The sequence below is a fragment of the Pseudophryne corroboree genome, chromosome 6 (assembly GCF_028390025.1).
Source record: "Pseudophryne corroboree isolate aPseCor3 chromosome 6, aPseCor3.hap2, whole genome shotgun sequence".
Taxonomy (NCBI): domain Eukaryota; kingdom Metazoa; phylum Chordata; class Amphibia; order Anura; family Myobatrachidae; genus Pseudophryne; species Pseudophryne corroboree.
Genome location: NC_086449.1, coordinates 625,802,067 through 625,821,073, shown reverse-complemented (window position 1 = coordinate 625,821,073; position 19,007 = coordinate 625,802,067). Strand labels below are relative to the sequence as shown.

Below are 19,007 nucleotides of genomic sequence, written 5' to 3'. Positions count from 1 at the left end.
CTGAAACAATTTGTTTTCTCAATTGTTACATTGTAAGTCTGGAATTAAAAATGTATCCACAATGAGGTTTGAAAAGCTCAGTTTCACTGAAATAAACAGACATGCCAGGTTTTGGATTTTTTTTTAATATTCAAAACAGGCATACACTGTCCGCCTACTTCTGTGACATCACAAGTTGGACAGAAGTTGGCTGGTCTATTAAAAAAAGTTTGCAGGTTGGCTGGTCTGAAGAAAAGTTGGTTAGATGTGTGGAGAACTGTTTCAGTTGGACTGACAAGTTGGAAGGTTGGAGAAAAGTTGGTCTGATGTATGGCTAGCATAAGTGTCCAACAGGGACGTGCAGTCAGGGGAGGCAGGGGAGGCAGTGCCTCCCCTGTCATAATCATTCAAAAAATACAAAGAAGATACTTATGACACATATTCTGTGTCATAAGTATATTCTTTAGGCTTTATATTATTTTAATAATTTTTACTGTGTAAAATAATTGTTTTAAATGTGTTTGGGAGGCACCGCTGTCGGTGCCTCCCGCTGTCAATGTGAAAAGGCTTGAAGCGGGGAGGTGGGGCCAAGAATTGGGCAGTAAAAGCCCATTAAAAAAAGGAGCTAAAGCGGCACTGTTATGAGTGCCTCTTTGACAGGGGCGTGCTTTCATCCCATATGAATGCACGCCCCTGTCGCTATGACCAATGTGATTGGGCAGTGGGCACCTACTTTCCTGTTAGGATCAGCAGCGGTGGAGCGGGAAGCTGCTGGCTGCCCCTGTCAGCCCAGAATGAGCGGGAGGGGAGCTGCGAGTCCCGGAGCCCTCCTCTCTACTCTGCTGGTGCCCTTTGGAGCCGTTCTCTCTACTGCCGCTGGCGCCTCTTTACCGCCGCTGGTTGTACCGCCGCTAGTGCCCTCCTCTCTACCGCCACTGGTGCCCTCCCGCCGCTGGTGCCCTCCTCTCTACCGCCGCTGGTGCCCTCCTCTCTACTGCCGCTGGTGCCCTCCTCTCTACCGCCGCTGGTGCCCTCCACTCTACCGCCGCTGGTGCCCTCCTCTGTACCGCCGCTTCTGCACTCGGCCAAGGACCAGGGGCTCGCCTGCGCAGGACACAGATCACAGGTGCAGGGGCTGCTGCTAGCTTGTGTGGATAGCAGCAGGAGGGGGGAGAGGAATAGGGGAATGCAAGCACTCACAGCTGTTAACCCGGTGCAACCATTGCCCTGTCCTCCACACTGCCCACTTAAGTCCAACTATAGTACATAGTGGGAATAGTCCTGTTGCGCCAGTATTCCGGTTGTCGGTATTGTCGGCTGTCGGGATTCCAGTATCGGTATCCTGACCACCGGGATCCCAACAGCCGGCAAATTAAATGCATCCCTGTGTAACAGCCTCAGCCATCTTCTGCACACAGAAAATCACATAGAAGATAGAGCTGCCCTCCCCTTCCCCAGCCTTTATTACCCCTCTGTGCAGGTGCTACTTTATCTGAGGTAGGCACATTTTGATATGTACATAATTTGTAACATGTATTTATTAAACTTTTTTTTCATTAATCTTTTCCTAGATATGTTGGGTGCACGAATAATAAATAAACCTTAAATGAGCCCTTATTTGTTTGTTTTTGTGTGATTTTTTTGCAGGGTCAGGAGAACCTGTTGAGTGTGAAGGGCCTACTACATTGGCTATAGACATGTTCCTCCTCTGTAAATGTACATCAGCAGGATGGGATGTGGTCAGCATCCCAGCAGTTGGGATGCCGATACTACTCGGAATCCTGGACCCGGAACACCGACTGCCCACGTCCCGAAGGTAAGTATCAGGGTCACTGGTAGGGTTAGGGTCATAGCCCCCCCCCCCCCTTCCCCGAGTCTTAGCCCTAGCTGACTCCCAAGGTGGGTTAGGGGAGGGATAAAATAATGACCCCGTCCCCTGTCAGCATTCACATTGTCGGGATGCTGGTGTGGGTCACGTGGCCGCTGGCATCCCGACCGCCAGTAAAGTGTATCACAGATCCAGCAGGTTATTTAAGGCTGCTATAAACCTATATACTATAAACTCTAAATCAGGCAAGCCCTTTAACATACATATATAATTTCAATGTGAAATAATTATTTTCCAATATGAGAACATGAGGTTGTTTACATGTATATACTGTTTTATTTGTCTAGTATTTATACAGCCTTCTATACTGTAAAATGGACAGTAGTTGATGTGCAGGCTGATTTATTGGATGTACAGTTGAAATGAGAAAGTATGTTACTCATATTCTCAATAGCAGAATTGCACAAAATGCTGAATTTTGACACTCTTATTTAATAACACAATAACACATAAAGAGGCCAATTCTGCTGTTTATGGACGGGGAGATATTGGTTGGCTATAGCCTTCCGACTCATCACAACACATCTGGCAAGGCTGCAGGCCATTCTCGTCACAAGCAGGACAACGCAAAGCACGGTAAGACTCTTTAAAGCGGTTGGCTAACATGGTAAACTTGCTCCCGTGACATGAAGAACAGGGTGCGCATCTCAAGCCTTTGCACTTCGAGCACTGGTGAATTTCATCTTCTTCCTGAAATGCACAAAAAAGGGACAATCCATAATTATAGTCATAGAATTTGATGGAAGATAAGAGCCACTTGTCCCATCTAGTCTACCTTAAATACATGTACACGTACACAATATTTTTGTCAGTAGTCAGTTACCCTACGGTATATTTTTGGACTGGAGGAGAAAACTGGAGTGCCCGGAGGAAACCCACGCAAGCACGGGGAGGAGACTATACAAACTCAAACCCATGACCTGAGTGCTGTGAGGCAGTAATGCTAACCATTACACTGTCCGCACTGTCATCCTGCTAGTTTTACTTTATACCAGTTGTTCTCTGATTTGTTTAATCAAATTTATGTTTTTGCTCATTTACCAGACAGTTTTTTGGAGATTTGATATTGTAAGAAACTGATCTTATGTTATTGCCCTTGCTCATATCATTTGCACATACACATGACTATATCTGTACCTTTATGATTTACACCAGTGGTTCCTAAACTTTCTTAAATCACGGCACTCTATAGTATCAGCATTTTTCTCATGGCCCGTATGCCAAAAGTTTTTATTTTATTTTTTGAATTAAAAAAATTGTATTTACAGATGGAGCCACACTTGTCTTTGCCTGCCTAGTCGCAGACGTGCACTCCCGGCTGGGAGTGCACAGAGACGCTCCCATTCAGAGAATTTCTGTCCAGGCACGAGCGTCTCCGTCCGGGCGCGTGGACAGAGACGCTCTCCATTCAAGTGAATGGAGAGCGTGTGCGCCCAGTCGGAGATGGAGACACCGAGTCCTAGGCGCGCCAAGACGGGCGCGCCTTGGCACAAACGGAGACACAACTAGCGTGGCTCCATCTGTACATGTCATCTTTAGTTTCCGTTATTAGATGGTAGACAAGGTTCCGCTTCTGTTTGTCTACACATTTTTTTATTGGCAGCCACCAGCACAGGTTTTGCCTATCACATTGACAATAAATGATTTGGTCCTGGGCCACTAACCTGTGGCACTACTGCAATGGCCCTGCAGCACCCAGGTTGGGAACCACTGCTTTATACATTTAAAAAAATACAATAGTTTATCGAAAGAAGTGAATCGTGTCCCAGAAAACACTGCTCACATGTCTATTACTGGTAAACTGTCTGTTTTCCTCATACAGTATACTTAACCAGTCCCAGTGGATTGTTCACATACTGTATTTTCATGTACATTTATAGTATTGTATGTCTACTGAAACCCATTGAAAGGTCTGTAAGAGAAGGTGTGGTTAATGCAATGGCTCTGGAGCACTTGCAATCTTGACTGTCTGAGAATATGATTAGTAATTGTCTTCATTGAATTCTGAGAAGCATACTAAATTACAGAATAATACATAAAGTGGCGAATAAAAGCATGTGTTCTTGGCTCTTTAAGAACATTCTGATTGGATCTGGAAATGTGTCAAATCAGAAAATTAAACAGGCAACAATCCAGGGACATGCATCCAGGCAAGGTCAGAAAAAGATCCATCAAACATCCATCAGACCCAAACAGAACAAAGCAACTGCAACTATAGCAGGCAGTGCAGAATAATTCAGCATGGATCGCAAAAGCAAAATATTTCTCTAATGGGCAATACCATGTTGCACTACAGGTGGGGCAGATATAACATGTGCAGAGAGAGTTACTGTAGATTTGGGTGGGGTGTGTTCAAACTGAAATCTAAATTGCAGTGTAAAAATAAAGCAGCCAGTATTACCCTGCACAGAAATGAAATAACCCACCTAAATCTAACTCTCTCTGCAAATGTTACATCTGCCACCCCTGCAGTGCACATGGTTTTGCCCATTAGAGAAAGATTTAGCTTTTGCGATCCATGCTGAATTAGGCTCTAAGTTCCAACATTTAGATTCCCAATATTGCAAGCATACAGTAATATATATATATATATATATATATATATAGACTAGTGATACCAATATACCTCCTTTACGCTCTTGTATGCTTCCTGAGAGTAAAGAGATTGTGACACAGGACAACAGTAAGTTATTACAAATCAGTACATGGGACAAGAGGCTAACACCACTGTTGCTACAATAAATGCTCAAAAAGTATAGGCTAAAATGTTTATTGAATTTACCAAATAAAACACAAGAGTAAATGTTTAAACTGCTCAATACATGAAATCAGAGAGGTATTTGTGAGAAGGGAAAAATGCATATTGATCATTAATACCATGCAAGTCTGTGTAGTCTTGTAATACCCCTTTCAGACTGACAGAGCCGGTTCACACCCGGGAATGTGTTCCCGGACGCATCCCGGGACACAACCCGGGAATGTCCCCTTTCACAGTGCACTTAGACCTGGGATCGACCCGGGACAGCCCCATTTACACTGATCCAGGTAAATCCCTGCAAATGCATATGTATGTCATTAGAAATGGACATTTCTCATACGTCGTAGAGGATGCTGGGGACGACATCAAGACCATGGGGTATAGACGGTATCCACAGGAGACATGGGCACTCTAAAGACTTTTCATTGGGTGTGAACTGGCTTCTCCCTCTATGCCCCTCCTCCAGACCTCAGTTTTAGAAATGTACCCAGGTCGACTGGATGCACTCTGAGGAGCTCTACTGAGTTTCTCTGAAAAGACTTATGTTAGTTTTTTTATTTTCAGGGAGATCTGCTGGCATCAGACTCCCTGCTTCGTGTGACTGAGGGGGCAGAAGCAGGACTAACTTCCTCAGAGTTTCATGTCTCTGTTTCTGGCTGACAGGACACCATTAGCTCCTGAAGGGAACTGTACGCTAGCCGTGTCTAGATGCTCACTCCCACAGCACGCCATCACCCCCCTCACAGAGCCAGAAGTCAGAAGACAGGTGAGTATGAGAAGAATGATCTTCAATCAAGTAAGTGACGGCTGAGGTACGGCGCGGCTGACGGGAGCGTAGCGCGCCATTGCTGCCCACACACACAGGCACTGCAGGGTGCGGGGGGGGGGCACCCTGGGCAGCAAAAAAAATACCTCAAACTGGCTAAAAGGGGGCATAAGATGCCGCTGGTACAGCCTTACCCCCGCCAGTATAAATATTGTCATGGATACTGAGGGGCGGAGCTTCTTCCTCAGGCAGCCAGCACACTACTCAGCACCATTTTCTCTCTCTCCTCAGGCTGCAGAGAACACTCTGGTCCTCTCCTCCACTTCTGGCAAGTACAGGGTGCTATAAAGGGGGGGCACAAAGCAATTGTGGTGCATTTGATAGTGTATATTACTATTTATAAGCGCTTTTGGGCTGCAGACATACTGTGTTCACAGGCAATACTGGCGCTGGGTTTGTGAACTGGCTGCTCCTTTCCAGTGTCCCTCTGACAGATTTTACTGTGGGTCTGTCCCCAAAATAAGTCCCAGTATGTGTGTAAGTGTGGTGTACATGTGTGAGGCATGTCTGAGGCATGGAGTTCCTCCCCGGAGGAAGCCATTTTAGGGACACAAAGTTGTAATGTGGTGGCGCTACCGGCACACCAAGAGCCTGCATGGGTGAAAGAGCTATGTGACAGTATGCATCTGATTAACCGTTGATTAGATAAGTCTGAATCTAAGGCTGCATGCTGGAGAAAATCTGTGGAAGATGTGATTTTTCAGGATGCTGTTATTCCTTATGCGGGCGGCCCCTCTGGGTCACATAAGAGACCATTTGCAAATGTTGTAAACACTGATACCGACACTGATTGTGATTCTTGTGTCGAGAATAGTGAATCCAGAGAGATAGATTATAAATTGGCAAAAAGTATACAATATATGATTGTGGCTATAAGGGACGTGTTGGAGGTTACAGAAAGCACTCCTGTACCTCAGAAGAAAGCTTATTTATGTAAGAAAAAGAAATCCAAAGTCACGTTCCCTCCTTCACTCAAACTAAATGCTCTGTTTGAAGGGATGTGGGTGAATCCTGATAAAAAAAATTTGTATTCCCAAAAGGATTCACATAGCTTATCCTTTCCCGGTTGAAGACAGGAAAAAATGGGAGTCACCCCCTGTGTTAGACAGTGCACTTTCCAGGTTGACAAAGAAGGTAATTCTCCCTGCTCCTGGCACGGCTTCTCTTAAAGAGCCGGCAGACCGCAAAATGGAAACGATATTGAAATCCATTTATGTTACCAATGGTACACTGCTCAGGGCCACTATTGCCTGCGCATGGGTGAGTCGCGCTATTGAAAAATGGTCAGAAAGCGTGTCATCAGAAATTGACACGATTGATAAAGATGAGATACTCCTTAAGTTAGGGAATATCAAGGACGCTGCCGCCTACATGCTGGAAGCAATGAAGGATATTGGACTCGAGTTCACAAGCCGCTACCATGGCAGTATCGGCTAGGCGGGCGTTATGGATTCGCCAGTGGAACGCGGATGCAGATTCCAAAAGAAACATGGAGGCTCTCCCATATAAAGGTGAGGCCTTATTTGGTGATGGCCTGGATGTGTTAGTCTCGGCGGCTACCGCAGGTAAGTCAAAATTTTTGCCCTCTGCACCTGCACCGGCAAAAAAGACCTATCACCCGCACATGCAGTCCTTTCGGACCAATAAATACAAAAAGGTGAGAGGTTCCCCCTTCTTTGCAGGTAAGGGAAGGGGAAAAAGCACACACCGGCTCCAGGTTCCCAAGAGCAGAAGTCTACCCCTAATTCTGCCAAATCCCCAGCATGACGCTGGAACTCCCTTGTGGGAGGCCACTCGGCTGGGGGCACGTCTCAAGCTCTTCAGCCAGGATTGCATTCTGTCTGGCCTGGATCACTGGGTGTTGCAAATAGTATCCCAGGGATACAAACTAGAGTTTCAAGACGTTCCCCCATGCCGATTTTTCAAATCAACCTTGCCAGCTTCTCTGCCAGAGAGAGAAGCAGTAACAGCGGCAATCCAAAAATTATGTCAAGACCAGGTTATAGTCCTGGTACAGTTGTCACAACAAGGGCGGGGTTTTTATTCAAGCCTCTTTGTTGTTCCGAAGCCGGACGGCTTGGTCACACCATTAGAAATATAGAGACTGAGACTTAACTAGCGCTTCTTATTCTTGCTGGTGCTTATTCACAGGCTTCCATCATTCGTATTAGAAGTATCATGTAAATAAATATAAAGTGCATATAGTGAAATACCGTTTTAATAGCATACATATATGACACACATTTATTTAAAAATATGAAAGTTCAGGTATTGTGCAAATCACTGCAAGCAGCAAGGAAAGACAAACTAATTACCAGATCATTCAGAACTGTTTTTAGGCAGTTCTAAAAGCGCATGGGAGATGGTATAGGGATTTCCGGATAATCCCACCATACATGGATCTTACTGGATACTGGTCCTTAAGTCCGTCCTCAAGCTTGTCAAAAGGTAACCGATGCGTTTCCACCCCGAGCTGGGGTCTTTGTCAAGGTTCAAAAAAGTCTGAATGCTGACCTCCTCATTTTGGCTGCTATTTAAATACATGCAGCACCAATTGGAATCCTAATTGCCCAGCTGGACCCTAAACATGAAAAAACTACCAGTCCCATGGTCCTTTGCTGTGGGCGTCCCTATCGTCATGAAAGCTCCAATCCTCGTCTGGAAATTCTATAAGGGGCGGGCTTGTTGTCATAGTGCCCAGATACATAAGGACCCGGTGAAACCCCCAGGACGCCCAATCGTGTCAGGGATAGGTTCGATCACCTCAAACCTGTCAGAGTTTATTGACTATTTCTTACAACCGTTGGTTTTGAAAAGTAAGGCACACCTGAAAGACACAAGAGATTTTTTGAAGTTGATGAGTGATTTACAATGGGAGGAGGGAATGATATTGGTCACAGCAGACGTCCGATCACTATATACGATCATAGAGCACAGTGCAGGCCTGAAATCAATACAAATGGCTCTTAATAACAGCGGATTAGAAAAGGATCTTCAGGAATTCATACACAAGGGGGTGCACTTTATTTTAGAGAATAATTACTTCTCTTTTAAAGGCACTTTTTATCTTCAATGTGTAGGCACGGCGATGGGCACCAGGTTCGCTCCGAGTTACGCCAACATCTTTATGGGGCAGTGGGAGGAGGAGAATATCTGGAACCACTGTCCCTTCGGAGTGAACCTGGTGCTGTGGAGACGTTACATCGACGATGTGATCTTTGTGTGGAAAGGAGGAGAAAATTTGCTAGACGAGTTTTTTACATATCTTAACAGTAACGACTTGAATATTTTTTTCACTTTTGAGAAGAGTACCAGCATTATTAATTTTCTTGATGTGACGGTATACGTAGAGAATGGAAAGCTAAATACTATGAATTTTAAAAAACCCATACAGCCCATACAGTTTGGCAGGTTCCATGCCAGAGTATTCCAGTGGGACCTGTTGGAAAAGTGGTCGGGGTCACACCTACACATGCACAGAAAGATAATCCTGTCGTCAAAAAACAGGATTTTGCTCCTGTGGTGGTTGCACAGCCCTCACCTGCTAGAGGGACGCAGGTTCGGGATTCAGGACTGGGTCCTAGTAACCATGGATGCAAGTCTCCGAGGCTGGGGAGCAGTCTCTCAGGGAGAAAACTTCCAGGGACATTGGTCACAACAGGAAGCCTGCCTTCACATAAACGTTCTGGAGCTAAGAGCCATTTACAACGGCCTTCAACAAGCGGTACATCTTCTTCAAGACCGTCCCGTGCAGATCCAGGCGGACAATGTACCAGCAGTCACATACATAAACAGGCAGGGCAGTACGAAAAGCAGAACGGCAATGGCAAAGGCTACAAAAATCCTCCGCTGGGCAGAAAAACATCTACAAGCTCTGTCGGCAATATTCATTCCGGGAGTAGACAACTGGGAAGCAGACTTCCTCAGCAGACATGATCTCCATCCAGGAGAGTGGGGCCTCCACCAAGAAGTCTTCGCAGAGGTGACAAGTCTTTGGGGAGTTCCTCAAATAGACATGATGGCGTCTCGTCTCAACAAGAAGCTTCAGAGATACCGTTCCAGGTCGAGAGACCCTCAAGCAGTAGCAGTGGAAGCACTGGTGCCCCAGTGGGTGTTTCCGTCAGTGTATGTTGTCCCTCCACTTCCGCTGATCCCAAAAGTACTCAGGATCATAAGAAAGACAAGGGTTCGAGCAATCTTCATTGCCCCAGACTGGCCAAGAAGGGCTTGGTACCCAGATCTTCAGCAGTTACTCATAGGAGATCCTCGGCGTCTTCCTCCTCGGGAGGACCTGCTGCAGCAGGGGCCCTGTGTGTACCAAGACTTACCGCGGCTAAATTTGACGGCATGGCTGTTGAGCGCCGTATCCTAGCCAGGAAGGGGATTCCTAAGGAGGTCATCCCCACCCTAATTCAGGCCAGAAAGGGAGTAACGTCAAAACATTACCACCGTATTTGGAGAAAATATGTGTCTTGGTGTGAATCCAAGAAAGCTCCTACGGAATAGTTTCACTTAGGACGTTTTCTCCATTTTTTGCAGGATGGTGTGGAGACGGGCCTACGATTGGGATCAATCAAGGTCCAGATTTCGGCCTTGTCAGTGTTCTTCCAAAAACAATTGGCCTCTCTTCCAGAGGTTCAGACCTTCGTGAAAGGGGTTCTGCACATCCAGCCTCCATTCGTGCCTCCAGTGGCACCATGGGACCTTAACGTGGTATTGCAGTTCCTTCAATCGGATTGGTTTGAGCCTCTACAAAAGATAGATTTGAAGTTTCTCACTTGGAAAGTGGTGATGCTTTTGGCATTGGCATCCGCAAGGCGGGTGTCGGAATTGGGGGCCTTGTCTCACAAGAGCCCTTACCTGATTTTCCATGAAGATAGGGCAGAGTTGCGAACTTGCCAACATTTTCTTCCAAAGGTGGTTTCTGCTTTTCACATAAACCAACCTATTGTGGTGCCAGTAGTTACTGACACATTCACTGATTCAAAGTCTTTAGATGTGGTTAGAGCTTTGAAAACCTATGTTGCTAGAACAGCTCGTATACGGAAAACAGAGGCTCTGTTTGTCCTGTGTGATCACAACAAGATTGGCTGTCCTGCTTCCAAGCAGACTATTGCACGTTGGATTAGAAATACGATTCAGCAAGCCCATACTACGGCTGGATTGCCGTTACCGACGTCAGTAAAGGCCCACTCCACTAGGAAGGTTTGCTGAGCAACTACTTGGTCAGGGTCAAACACATTTGCTAAGTTCTACAAGTTTGACACCTTGGCCGATGAGGACCTAAAGTTTGGTCAATCGGTGATGCAGGGTCATCCGCACTCTACCGCCCGTACTGGAGCTTTGGTATAGACCACATGGTCTTGATGTTGTCCCCAGCATCCTCTAGGACGTATGAGAAAATAGGATTTTGATAACCTACCGGTAAATCCTTTTCTCCTAGTCCGTAGAGGATGCTGGGCGCCCGTCCCAGTGCGTACTTTACCTGCAGTTTAGTTATTACAGTTACACAAGTTGTGTTATCTTGGTTTCAGCATGTTGTTGCAATTAGTTCATGCCTGTTGGCGTGTGTTATGTTGAATGCCATGTGTGCGGCATGGTTGAGGGTGTGAGTTGGTAGATATCTCACCACTAGTTAAGTAATTCCTTTCCTCGAAATGTCAGTCTCCCTGGGCACAGTTCCTACAACTGAGGTCTGGAGGAGGGGCATAGAGGGAGGAGCCAGTTCACACCCAATGAAAAGTCTTCAGAGTGCCCATGTCTCCTGCGGATCCCATCTATACCCCATGGTCTTGATGTCGTCCCAAGCATCCTCTACGGACTAGGAGAAAAGGATTTACCGGTAGGTTATCAAAATCCTATTTTTTCTGGCTCAAATTAGATGAGGTCACAATAGACAAGCAAATGGAGGGGTGGGGCCTGCTCACGACATTGCTGCAGTCATGGCCAATGGAGTACCAGAGTGTATGCCGGAGCTCGTGATTCTTTGTGCTTTACAGCAGCTTCATGCAGCCAGTGAGAGCATGATGCAGCTTGTCACAGTGTGCAGTATACTGCACATGTTTTTTTATGAGGAGGAGGAGGGCGCAATTTATGGTGGAGAGGGCTGCTAGTTGCCGCCAATATTTGCGCAGGAGAAGAGGCCTCATATCATCTACAATAAGTACTATCCTGAGACTGAACACGAAGACCAACAGATCATTGTGGTCCAGAGATCGCCAGCACGGAGAAGCCTTTATGAGGACCGTGGAAGCTTACCAGGATGGCTAACTTCCGTATGTCTCGTGCAACCTTTGATTACATCCTGGAATTACTTACCCCAGCACTTGACATGCAGACCACCAGGCTTAGGAGACCCATCGAGGCAAGCAGGAGGCTAGCCATTGCATTGTGGTGGTATGCTACCCCGGGAGAGTACCGCACAATCACGTGCTTGTTCAGTGTTGGGATCTCCACAGTCAGTGTCATAGTCCACCAGGTGACTCAGGCAATGGTGTCTACCTTATACAAGCACTTCATATCTTTACCACAAGGACAGCGCTTACAGGATACCATAAAAGGATTTGTGAAGCGAGGCTATCCGCAGTGTGCCGGAGCAATCGATGGGACACACATCCCCATTATTGCCCCACGTGACAACCATGCAGACTATTTTAACAAGGAAGATGGCGTTGTTTGCTGAAGCGAAATGATGTTGACCTAAAGATCATGCCTAATGTAGTAGCTGTGTGCTGTATATTGCACAACATCTGCGAACTTAAAAATGAACTATTTCTACCTCAGTGGACTGCGCAGGACCCTTATGTTGGAAACCCATCTGTTGGATGTGCATTTTTTGGTGCTGACACAAACTCCACAGCAAAACAAATCTGTGACACTATTACGGAAAACCTTGCAGCACTGTTACAATAGTTGTTACAACCCTTTCATCATTATTAGGAAAGTTGAGTATTAGAAAAGTAAACACAACATGTTTGGTTAATTTTATTTTGTTTACCACCTTTGTGTTTTAAGGGTGCAATTTGTAGCCAAAAAAATAAACACATTAACAGCATGTGCATGCATATATGGTGAAACAATAGTTCCTATTAGTTCCCAAACAAAGAACACATGGGGGTCATACCGAGTTGATCGCTCGCTGCCGTTTTTCGCAGCATAGCGATCAGGCTAAAAACCGGCAGTTCTGCGCATGCGTATGGGCCGCAGGGCGCATGCGCCAAGTAATTTCACACAAAACTAAGCAATTTTACACAGGGTCGAGCAACGCTTTTCAGTCACTCTGCTGATCGGTGTGTGATTGACAGGAAGTGGGTGTTTCTGGGCAGAAACTGACCGTTTTCCGGGAGTGTGCTAAAAAACGCAGGCGTGTCAGGCTAAAACGCAGGAGTGGCTGGAGAAACGGGGGAGTGGCAGGCCGAACGCAGGGCGTGTTTGTGACGTCAAACCAGGAACTAAACGGACTGAGGTGATCGCAATCTAAGAGTAGGTCTGGATCTACTCAGAAACTGCAGGAAAATATTTTCGAGCAGTTCTGGTAATCTTTCGTTCGCAATTCTGCTAAGCTAAGATACAGTCCCAGAGGGCGGCGGCCTAGCGTTTGCAATGCTGCTAAAAGCAGCTAGCGAGCGATCAACTCAGAATGAGGGCCATGGACTACTGCTAAAAAATATCCTGCTGCGATCAACTTGGAATTACCCCCCCTGCACAGAAATAAAATAACCCACCCAAATCTAACTCTTTCTGCACATGTTATATCTGCCTCCCCTGCAGTGCACATGGTTTTGCCCAACTGCTAACAAAAATCCTGCTGCGATCAACTTGGAATTACCCCCATTATGCATATAGGTGGTCATTCCGAGTTGTTCGCTCGGTAATTTTCTTCGCATCGCAGCGATTTTCCGCTAATTGCGCATGCGCAATGTTCGCACTGCGACTGCGCCAAGTAAATTTGCTATACAGTTAGGTATTTTACTCACGGCATTACGAGGTTTTTTCTTCGTTCTGGTGTTCGTAATGTGATTGACAGGAAGTGGGTGTTTCTGGGCGGAAACAGGCCGTTTTATGGGAGTGTTTGGAAAAACGCTACCGTTTTCTGGGAAAAACGCGGGAGTGGCTGGAGAAACGGAGGAGTGTCTGGGCGAACGCTGGGTGTGTTTGTGACGTCAAACCAGGAACGACAAGCACTGAACTGATCTCACTGGAAGAGTAAGTCTCGAGCTACTCAGAAACTGCACAGAGAAGTCTTTTCGTAATATTGCGAATCTTTTGTTCGCAATTTTGATAAGCTAAGATTCACTCCCAGTAGGCGGCGGCTTAGCGTGTGCAAAGCTGCTAAAAGCAGCTTGCGAGCGAACAACTTGGAATGAGGGCCATAGTTTCACATAACTTTTGAATTCCCCCCAAAAAATGCACACTGGTAGGATTTTAGATGCAATTACACCAATGTATAGCCACAGTATCCATGCAGTATATTGCAGTATAAAATACAAAAATAACAGTTTGTTTTGAGGTTTGTACACACTATACAAAATAAACACAACAGCCATAAGAAACCCTCACTCATCCTGTACCACCTCCATCCCATACAAAATTGCAATAAAGTAAACCATTATAATTAAACATAATGCACAAACAGTTGTGCATAAACACTTTGTTATTAACCACACTGTGGTTATTTATCAACAAGTGATAAATTTCACTGTGAATGATAATTTGCTCCAGCCAATCAGCTCCTAACTGTCATCTGTTAGAGAAAAAAAAACATCTGGGAGCTGTTTGGATGGTGCAATTTACAGTATCACTCACTGTGAAATGTATCACTCGTTGATAAATGTGCCCATAAGTTCAAGTTAAATTGCAGTATACACTGAACTCTGGCCCTCATTCCGAGTTGTTCGCTCGCTAGCTGCTTTTAGCAGCATTGCAAACGCTAGGCTGCCGCCCTCTGGGAGTGTATCTTAGCTTAGCGAACGAAAGATTAGCAGAACTGCTACTAAATAATTCCCTGCAGTTTCTGAGTAGCTCCAGACCTACTCCTAGACTGCGATCACCTCAGTCCGTTTAGTTCCTGGTTTGATGTCACAAACACGCCCTGCGTTCGGCCAGCCACTCCACCGTTTCTCCAGCCACTCCTGCGTTTTTACCTGGCGCGCCTGCATTTTTTTTAGCACACTCCCTGAAAACGGCCAGTTTCCGCCCAGAAACACCCACTTCCTGTCAATCACACTACGATCACTCGAGCGTTGAAAAAACGTCGCTCGAGCTTGTGTAAATCTACAAAGTTTTGTGTGAAAGTACTTAGCGCATGCGCGCCGTGTACCATGCGCATGCACATTTTTGCAGTTTTTTCACTTGATCGCTGCACTGCGAAAATCGGTAGCGAGCGAACAACACGGAATGACCACCCTTGTGCGTTAGATGCTGCAGTACTTGGGGCTTAGTATGGGCCAGGATTAAATGTGGAAAAACCCTGCTCAGGGTATTGTGAGCTGTGGTGTTGTGTTGAGGCTTTCGAAGTACTGATCAAACGTTCAAAGAACGCCATGTTCATTTGTTGCATGGGATCCCGGCAGCATACCGACGCCGGGATCCCGGCAGGGAGGGGCGAGTGCAGCAAGCCCCTTGCCGGCTCGCTGCGCTCGCCACGCTGCGGGCTCGGTGGCGACCTGCGGTCGCCACGGGTTCTATTCCCACTCTATGGGTGTCGTGGACACCCACGAGTGGAAATAGTCCCTGTTGGTTGGCATGCTGACCATCGGGACAGTGACCTGTCGGGCTGGTGGAGGAGGTCATGTGACTGTCGGTCAGCTGACCGGCAGTCACATGAATACCACCCAGCACAGTGCTATAGAATTATTTGTTGTTGAAGATAATAAAAAAGTAGCAGTGTTTGGGAGAAGGGACTGTATTACCTGGAAAACTACACGATTTTCATGCATGCTAGATGTAAGTAAGTAGTAAGTAAGCGAAAACTTTAACTTGTTGAGTGTAATAAAGAAAATAGATATCTTACCTATTTCAAGGAAATGTATATCCGTTAATTGTATAATTGATCATTTTATCTTGGAAGTGATGGCACCCTGATGTTTTTTCTAACAGGAAACACTTCTACCATCCAACTAATGGTGTTTGGTTAATGGCTGGGTCCATTTGAGACTCATCTCACAGCATCTCATTAGCATTTCATTCGGGATGCAGTCAAGATGCCGGTGTTTGGCATCCTGGCGGTCGTAAAGCTGACGCCAGCATCACGAAACTGCTCGGAATGCTGATGCTGGCATCCCAACATAGATAGCGATGCAGAATGCCAAAATGCGGATCGAGTTGGTGCCAAAGTCTCCACTGGCAAGCCACGTGGGAGGGTTAGGGTTAGGCTGTGAGGGTGGGAGGGATAGGGTTAGGCTGCAGGGAGGGAGATTAGGAAGGGTGGGTTAGGGTTAGGCACCACTGAAGAGGCTGGGGGGGGTAGAGTCAGGCTGTGGGAAAGGTGGGTTAGGGGGGACGGATGGTGTAACGTGAATACGAGACACTACTGTGTGGTGTAATGTGAATAAGGGACACTACTGTGTGACATAATTTGAATTGGAAGAACTATTGTGACCACACCCTTCCCCCACAAGACCACGCCTCATTTCCAATACTCACACCTTATTTCAAATGTGTGTAGGGTGTGTGTGTGTGGGGGGGGGAGGGGGGGGGGGGTTGGGGGCAACCCCTTACTTTGCCAGGGGCGCTCGGACCCCTAGATACAGCCCTGCTGTGAAAATAAGATTAAAAAAATGAGCGTACATAAAATAGCAGCGTTAGCAAACATGTGTTTGTGGAATTAACCCACCTACACACTCGCTTAACTCTTCAACAAGTTACATTGATCTATATATAAAGCAGTGAAAACTATATCTAATGCAGGCATTCTGAGAGTGGCAATCCTGAACATAATTGGTCATTATGGTACCCCCCCTCCCCTGTCACCAAGTACATACGTAAGTACAAAACTCTAAGTCCCCCTGGGTGGTGGATAACCCCACAGCCTAAACATAAGCTTCCCCCATCCCTACCCTAACCCCCCTTCCCTGACTGCATGCTCAACTCCTGTGGTTAGATGTTCAGGATCCTGACTGCCAGTATCATCACCACGGGTGGCATTCAGTATGCCACCTGTTGGGATCCCAGCGCTCAGTATACCGGCGCCGGAATCCCAACACCCGGCATACCGACAACTATTCTCCCTCTTGGGGGTCCACCGTGCTCGCAGCAAGGCTGCATGGGGCTCATTTGCGCTCTCCCCTCTGCCGGCACGCCGGCCACTCATACTACCCCCGTCACCACATGTTGTGAAAAAATTGGGGAAGTGCAGCAGTGGAGAAAATGGCCACCCACCTTTAACACTGGCTCACATTTAACCCTATAGTGTGCTATATGTAGGGGTACCAGATAGGGGTTCTAAGCGACCTAAGGTGTTTCTATATGACCAAATAAATTATGTCAATATATTAAATATATATATATAAAATTTATTTATAAAAAATTAGTTTAAAAAAATTATATATTTTTTATTCTTGTTTCACAACACTATAAAGTATAGTAAATAATACAAAATACAGTACCAATAAGTATAATACAATAAAAATTCAGTTTCTCTAAGAGATGACTGTTTTTTTAAAAAAAAAGGGGGAAATGGATATGAGAAAACGATCTCAAATAAAGTGCAAATAGTCTGTGCAAAATAAGAGAATAGTTTTTTAAAAAGTCTTAACTGATGTAGCAGGAGGTCTCTGGGTAAAGGCCCAACGCGTTTCGTCTCTTGGACTTCTTCATGGGTTACCCCATGAAGAAGTACAAGAGACGAAACGCGTTGGGCCTTTACCCAGAGACCTCCTGCTACATCAGTTAAGACTTTTTAAAAAACTATTCTCTTATTTTGCACAGACTATTTGCACTTTATTTGAGATCGTTTTCTCATATCCATTTCCCCCTTTTTTTTTAAAAAACAGTCATCTCTTAGAGAAACTGAATTTTTATTGTATTATACTTATTGGTACTGTATTTTGTATTATTTACTATACTTTATAGTGTTGTGAAACAAGAATAAAAAATATATAATTTTTTTAAACTAATTTTTTATAAATAAATTTTATATATATATATTTAATATATTGACATAATTTATTTGGTCATATAGAAACACCTTAGGTCGCTTAGAACCCCTATCTGGTATCCCTATCTCTCTTTTGCGGCAACCTACCATTGCCATTTCTTTAGGGGACAGCTGACGCCCAAATAACTGGGAGTGTTCATTGAACTATTTGGGAATTGTAGTACCACAAGTGGCGCGGCATTCTTTTGCTATCACAGTGTGCTATATGTGTTTAAAATTGAAAAAATATACTTACTGTTTTTCTGCAATGTTGGGGTGACGGCGACGGCAATTTGCACAGTCCCACTGTCACTGGAGTGAGCTTCCACGACCTCATCAATGTGTCAGTTATGCTGTCATCATGGCTAGATGTATGCGTGGACAGGTGGGTGGATGTGTCATGTTCAGGTTCGCTGTTCTCAGGTGTGTCCTCAATTAACAGCGGTGATGGCGGGCAGACTTCACTGGTTGTCTGTGTTACTTCAGTACCTTGACTGTCTTCTGTAGCAGTGTACTGTGAACTGAAAGACAGACTCACCGGATTGCAGATAGCTGTGTGTCCAAAGACATTTGCGCAGATATCATAGTATTGCCACTCGATCCAGCCAGCCCCATTCTTTTTTCGGTTGTTGTCATGCACCTTCAAGAACTGCTTTTTTAGAGTCTTCATTTTATTAACAACTTGCTGTGTACGGATAATTCCTCTGGCTTCAAGCAGCTTTGCAATGTTTTTTATAAATAATAACATCCTTTGCTGTGCCTGTGATCTGTCTCTTTATTTCCTCCTCCCCCTTATGCTGAGCAGCTCTCTGATCTCCTGATCAGTCCAGGTAGCCAAATTGCCTGTGTCCTCCGCTTCGAGGACGCTTCCCTGGGCTCTGGATGATGACATCATCTTTCCTGAGCCCAAGAAAGCTCCAATGAGAGGCCTTTTAACTGTCCCGTGCACTGAATATTGGGTAGGGCCCATTCACACTACACTGCATCCCGGGACGATCCCGGATTCAACCCAGGTCAAGACCTGGGATGAAATACCGGAACGCTCGACCCAGGATATTCTTTCAGGACCTTTTCACACTGAGCAAATTCCCGGGTTGATGCGCGTTCATGTGCAATAACCCGGGAAATGTTTGTCAGTCTGAAAAGGGTATAATTGAGCAGATGATCTATCTGATGTATGACATACTTGTCTGCATTCTCTGGGAGACTTTCAGGGGTATATTTCAGCATTCTTGGTAGACGGGATCCCGCCGGGATATTAACTACATTCCATTGATACAAATCACATCAACATGCCCCTGTATTTGTCCCTTCTACCTACCCTCTAGCAGCTCCAAATGTAGACAAGTCTGATGTACGGACAACTTTGGATTTTTACTGCCAAAGGTAAAGGTCTTATGTTTATTTATGATATTATATT

At 45.6% G+C, this 19,007-nt stretch overlaps 1 protein-coding gene across 1 annotated transcript in view; it reads right to left on the bottom strand.

The window, feature by feature from the left end:
- Window positions 1-2,135: 2,135 nt before the first annotated feature.
- The window catches only part of GRXCR2 (glutaredoxin and cysteine rich domain containing 2), a 42,953-nt gene continuing 26,081 nt past the window's right edge, over window positions 2,136-19,007 (bottom strand). The window contains exon 3 of the mRNA XM_063930539.1: window positions 2,136-2,557. Coding sequence (XP_063786609.1) covers window positions 2,339-2,557 — 219 coding nt within the window. The 3' untranslated portion in view covers window positions 2,136-2,338. The remainder of the gene's footprint in view (window positions 2,558-19,007) is intronic.